The sequence below is a fragment of the Triticum aestivum genome, chromosome 6B (genome assembly GCF_018294505.1).
Source record: "Triticum aestivum cultivar Chinese Spring chromosome 6B, IWGSC CS RefSeq v2.1, whole genome shotgun sequence".
Lineage (NCBI taxonomy): Eukaryota > Viridiplantae > Streptophyta > Magnoliopsida > Poales > Poaceae > Triticum > Triticum aestivum.
In genome coordinates, this window is record NC_057810.1 from 644,338,502 (window position 1) to 644,344,605 (window position 6,104).

Below are 6,104 nucleotides of genomic sequence, written 5' to 3' on the forward strand. Positions count from 1 at the left end.
AACCCCTCGTCTCACTCTATCATATCATCCTGCCTCGCCATTCACGTGACAATAGGAAGAGCTGGTGGCTAGCTTCGCAACGCTAAAATATTTTCTCCATGGCCTGCTTCACATCAGCGAATGGCAGGCTCCTCGTAGCACGGGCGTAAGTGATGACGATGAACCATTGCAGCATCGAACCCTCGGTTTCACAGCTATTTGGCTCGCAGCTCCGCAACCCCACTGGGATCGCAGCACGCGTCACTGTCATGGACCTTGCAGCAGCACTGGCGTTGCAAAGTAGCATCACCAGACGCCCACTACATAGTAGTATCCAATCGCAGCACTAGTGTTCCAATGCAGCTTTGGACGGTGACCGACGGAGTTGAGGGAGATGCCCTGTCGTGTCCAGTGCACACGCGGCAGCCTTTGCAGTAGCGGTGCTGTTGCAAAGCAGCAGTATCAGAAGCCCTGCCACAGCAGCCTTCACCGACAGCACCAATGGTGTTGCAACTAGCATGGCGGTGGCGGCCGCCAGAGTTGAGGGAGATGTCCTGAACACGCGCACACGCAACAGCCCTTGCAGCAGCGGTGGTGTTGCAAAGCAGCAGCAGCGGACGCCCCGCCACAACAGTCTCAAGTGGCAGCGCCGGGGGTGTTGCAACACAGCACGGCAGTAGGTGCCGCCAGAGTTGAGGGAGATGAGCTCGCAGCTCGACGACCTCACATGCAGCAGCAGCATGATGCCACAACCTCCTTGCCGCAGCGGAGGAGCATTGGCATCTTGGTGCGGCGCGAACCACCCCATTTGCTCACTAATGCATGATCGTGGCACCTCCATATGGTCCATGTATATTATCTGCATTTCGCAAAAATAAAGGAAAAATCAGGGGGTTATGAGCTTGTTGCGAGCAGAGAATGAACTTGAAAAAAGAGGACCATTATGTGTCGGAGAGAAAATAAAGGACAGACCTAGTGCATAGAAGCTCCCACACAAGGTGGGGTCTAGGGAGGGATTATAGGAACCTAGTCTTACCCCTGCAAAGTGCAATGCAGAGAGGCTGGTTCGAACCCAGGACCTCTTGGCACAAGTAGGGAGACATTGGTAGGCAACGACCAATCGAGAAGCTGGGAACCCCAAGCCTCCTTCTTTGTGTTGGTACTTCTTCACCTCTCTCAACGCAGCAGCCAAGATGTGCTCATCCACGCAAAATCGTCGAGTTCAGCGATGTCCTTCAGACTAGCAAGGTACTCAAGGGCACCATGTTGCCGGTGCGAAGCACTAGCACAAGCGTGATGCATAAAAGAACCCAAGACCTCTCGATGATCACAATGTCGTGGTTCCTTGCCTGCTCAACTACAGATATATCTTTCTTTTTATGACTGAAAAAGCAGAAAGACACATGTTATTCAGAAATGAAAACATTGCAACAAAGAAAACCAAAAATCCAAAAAAGCTGCGATGGGTGGGGGTATTTTTGATACCTAAACAAACCCTGCTTAGTGTCAATCTTCATGATTACCCGGTCTAGCAGCTTATCTGGTACGAAAGAGGGGGGGGGAATATTCTCAGCAACCTGACGCAAGCGAGAAGCTGAAAAACATGTTGTGAAGGACCCATCAGTAGGTTCTTCAATCTCATCATCCACTCTTGAGGCTCTGCAACAAAAAGAGAAGAGATCTTGTTATACTGCCTTATGAAACCTCTGCAACAACACCATTTAGAAAATCTTTGGATAAAACACAACACTCCCATTGCATTGGTCACACTATGTGATGAAACAACATCATATAAGCAACTGCAAAAGATCATATAATCCATTAAACACTGATGAAAAAAGCCCAAGAACATTACCTTGCCCCATGCATGTAAATCATAAGCCCAAAATGCAAGGTTCAAGCTCACCTGGTACAGAGAATGAGGCGATATTCATCATTGATCCGAAGCTGACTTGTTTATGACTACCCTCTTTTTAATCATTTAGATGTTTCCGCGCAACCAGACACAACCGAGAGGCAAAAACACATGTTGAGAAAGATCCATCAGTAGGTTCCTCATAATCCATTATTGAGTCTCTGCAAAAACAAAAAAAACAACAACGACAACATATTATATCGCTTTGTTACAAACCTATGCAACAACAACAGCGAAATGAAACACACTATATGTAAAAATATGGAATGATTTGAAAATGAAGCACCACTGCCCCCATTGCAATAGGAATGAAAAAAAGAAGAAGCAGTCATCACAGATAAAAACCTCAAAACAATGAGTATGAATATCAGTATGTGCTGCGAAAAACACTACTATTACCGAGAAAACTGAAGCCCGTCACTGTAAAAAATACAGGGCTGCTGTTCAGCATACCAACTAGAATGATCATGCATCTCATTTGCGGTTCAGCATAAAAAGACAGTGAAGAAGAAGCAAAAACTAAAAAAATGCAAAATGAGCCATCAGCTGAACTACTACACACCATGGATTTCGAGTCGCACTATGAGTCGCAAAAATATGGTCGACTCAGCTTAGTGTCGAATCGCGACTCTAAGTCGCGACTAGTCACAACTTCTTCCGAGTCGCTGCCCCAGAGCGACTCGCATGAGTCGCGACTCGATAACCATGCTACACACATACAGTGAAGCACATTCAGAAACTAAACAAATGCAAGAGCCATATAGCTCTGCTGCACTATTATACAATTACAGTAAGAGAAGCAGCAGAACTAAAAACACTACTCAACCTGTATGTTGTGTTGCACTGAAGATGAAATGTCTGAACTATTATACAACAAATCTGAAAATTCTATGCCGTAATTTGCTAGCTCAAACAATGTAGGCTATGATGTTGCTGCACTGAATCAAAAAGGATCCCATTCTAACAAAATAAACCGCATTTTCCATGATAAAAATTCGCTGGCAAAATCAGTATCAAAATGCATGTGCTCAACAGATAACAACTTGTGTACTGAACCCACACATCTGAACACCATCTACTCTACAGCAAAAAACACACCTCCGCCCAACACCAACTCCCCCCTCCTCCTTCCCCAACCGGCCTGCCCCCTATCTCCGCCCCAAGGTACCAGCTCCGACGAGCACCTCAGGCCCCAAGAGTTCGCAAATATCCGAACATTTCCAGATGGATTTAGGAGAGACTCTAGTACCTGTGCGCTGGGGCGTCACCGGCCATGGTCTGAGACGAAGATGCGCTCGCCTCCGCTCCGCCCCTCGCGTCGGCTTTTTGCTGTCCTGGCGTCTCGCCACCGCGATGATTCGATCTTACGACCTAATTTATTTGATTAATGGATCAACAACCAAACCACCCATTTTATGAAAAAGAAGGAGCATGGATGAGTGTCGCATCAGAAGGATAGGGTGGATCTGGTGTGACGAGAGAAGAGAGATGAATGATGTGCTGCGATGGATACAGGTCACGGAAGAAACACAACACCGAAACGGCCTGGGCCCGCTTGCTCACACACAACGACTTGGAAACGGACGATCTCGAGTCGACCCGACGGCTCGCGAGGCGGTTTGCGGCAGCGTAAAATCAGTCGGTTTAGAAAAAAGTTTTCCTTTAGCAACCCCGTAAAAAAAAAAATAGAACCGACTCTTAGTTGTTATCCGAGTCGAGCACGGTATGACAGATAGTACCAAACGCGTATTGAATTGAAAGTACCAAAACGTGCCATGTTTTGGACACGGAGACGGACGGCGCCACGGGGCCTACAAGTAGCAAGCCTTGTTCTCTTCTTTTCCCCACCCAGCCCCGCCCCGCCCCGGCCGTGCATAGAGACAGGCAGAACCGCAGAATCGAACGCAACGTCTCGATCTCTGCCGCCATGATGATGAAGCGGTCGCTCGAGTTGGAGGAGGCACGGCCAGTTTATCTCTCCCCAGAAAAACGCCAGCGACTCGCCCTCGAGTCGCTCCCCCGCGCCGCTCCGCCGCTTCCCACGCCCAAGCCTGCTCGCGAATCCTCCTCCTCCTCCCACCGCGACTCGTTCCGTCACCGCGACCGTGAAGAGAAGCGCGGCTCGTTCCGTCACCGCGACCGCGAAGAGAAAGATGTGCTGGAGAAAACGGCGGAGAAGTTGCGGGAGACGATCAGGGAGCAGTACCTAGGGTCCAACAAGACCAAGACCAGGACGGTCTCCATGAAACCCTCGGCCAAGTTCCGCTTCTCGTTCGACTGGGAGAACACGGACGACACCAGCTGCGACACGAACGCGCTCCATCAGTCGCCGCTGCTGCTCTACGGCCGAGGCTTTCTCGCTGGTATCGACCGCCGCGAGCAGAAGAAAGCGGCAGCCCAGAAGGAGAACCGCGTCGAGCTGCGGCGCGACACCAGCCCCGAAGAAAGCACGAAGAAGAAGGCGGAGATGCGCGACTCCTTTGGCATGCGCGTGGACAGGCACTGGACCGACAAGGCGGCCGAGGAGATGACCGAGCGGGACTGGCGCATTTTCCGCGAGGACTTCAACATCTCCTACAAGGGCTCCCGCCTGCCCCGGCCGATGCGGGACTGGAAAGAGAGCAAGCTTGGAGCCAGGCTGCTTCGTGCCATCGACAAGGTTGGCTACAAGAAACCGTCTCCGATTCAGATGGCCACCATCCCACTCGGTCTGCAGCAGCGCGATGTTATCGGTGTCGCCGAGACAGGCTCGGGGAAGACCGCCGCGTTCGTGCTCCCCATGCTATCCTACATTAGCCGCCTGCCACCCATTACGGACGCCGAAGCCGCCGAAGGTCCCTATGCTCTTGTGATGGCACCAACTCGCGAGCTCGCTCAGCAGATCGAGAGAGAGACCACCAAGCTTTCGACTTACCTAGGAATTAAGGTCGTGTCCATCGTCGGCGGCCAATCCATTGAGGAGCAGGGATTCGAGGTTAGGCAGGGCTGTGAGGTTGTGATTGCCACGCCTGGCCGGCTCCTTGACTGCCTGGAGAGAAGATACATTGTGCTCAACCAGTGCAACTATGTCGTGCTTGACGAGGCTGACAGGATGATCGACATGGGCTTTGAGCCACAGGTCGCCGGCGTCCTTGATGCGATGCCATCTAGCAACCTGAAGCCTCAGAACGCGGAAGAGGAGCTGGACGAGAAGAAGATCTACAGGACTACCTACATGTTCAGTGCCACCATGCCACCTGCTGTGGAGCGCCTTGCAAAGAAGTACCTCCGGAACCCCGTCGTCGTTACCATAGGCACGGCTGGCAGCGCCACGGGCCTCGTAACTCAGAGCGTGATCATGGTGAAGGAGTCGGACAAGATGCCACGGCTCCGGAAGATCATGGCGGATCTTGGGGGGGACAAGACAGCCGTCGTCTTCTGCAATACAAAGAGGTCGGTGGACGACCGTGCCAAAGATCTAGAGAGGCTGGGATTCCGCGTCACAACGCTGCATGGTGGCAAGTCACAAGATCAGAGGGAGATCAGCCTCGATGGGTTTAGGAACCGTCGGTTCAACGTGCTCGTGGCCACCGACGTCGCGGGGCGTGGCATCGACATCCCTGATGTTGCCCATGTGATCAACTATGAGATGCCCAGTTCGGTTGACACATACACGCATTGTATTGGAAGAACAGGGCGCGCGGGGAAGAAGGGGCTCGCGACTTCATTTTTGACTCTAGAGGACAGAGACATCTTCTTTGATCTCAAGCAAATGCTTGTACAGAGCAATAGTTCTGTGCCACCTGAACTCGCAAGGCACGATGCCTCGAAATTTAAGCCTGGCTCAATTTCTGATAGACCTCCAAAGCGATGTGACACCAAGTATGCATCTCACTGAAGCAAAAAGGATCCCTAGTGCTATCATGAGTGGAACTTGTACAGGAATGTGAGAAGATCTAGTCTAGACTCCTTTTTTTGAACGGATCTAGTCTAGATTAGGTTTGCCCGGATCCGGCGAGAGGGGCTATGCCAGCAGCATGACTTCGGCTCGCTCAAGTGATTGTAAGTCATCGCTAGGTGGTCTACGGACCTATATGTAATCTCTGTTATTTCTGATGTCCTTTGTACTACCTTAATAGTTGATTAAATCAAAAGTGATCAATGAATTTGAATAATATGATCACCTCAATCCATGGTCCGTGTTGCGATGGGGTTTGCAACATGAGCGGTA

The 6,104-nt window shown here is 50.9% G+C and overlaps 1 protein-coding gene and 1 long non-coding RNA gene across 2 annotated transcripts; one reads left to right on the plus strand and one right to left on the minus strand.

The window, feature by feature from the left end:
* Window positions 1-1,481: 1,481 nt before the first annotated feature.
* Window positions 1,482-3,350, minus strand: LOC123134671 (uncharacterized). Its single transcript, XR_006465694.1, has 3 exons — window positions 3,144-3,350; window positions 1,886-2,055; window positions 1,482-1,638 (listed from the first exon to the last, which is right to left on the minus strand). It is a non-coding gene; the product is annotated as an uncharacterized lncRNA (long non-coding RNA).
* A 403-nt stretch (window positions 3,351-3,753) lies between these two features.
* On the plus strand, window positions 3,754-6,045 carry LOC123134672 (DEAD-box ATP-dependent RNA helicase 21). Its single transcript, XM_044553876.1, has one exon. The coding sequence runs from the start codon at window positions 3,822-3,824 to the stop codon at window positions 5,769-5,771; it is 1,950 nt and encodes a 649-aa protein (XP_044409811.1). The 5' UTR covers window positions 3,754-3,821; the 3' UTR covers window positions 5,772-6,045.
* The last annotated feature ends 59 nt before the right edge of the window (window positions 6,046-6,104 follow it).

Excerpts from the sequence above, each read along its gene's own strand:
- LOC123134672 (XM_044553876.1), top strand. The coding sequence starts at position 3,822 with ATGATGATGAAGCGGTCGCTCGAGTTGGAGGAGGCACGGCCAGTTTAT.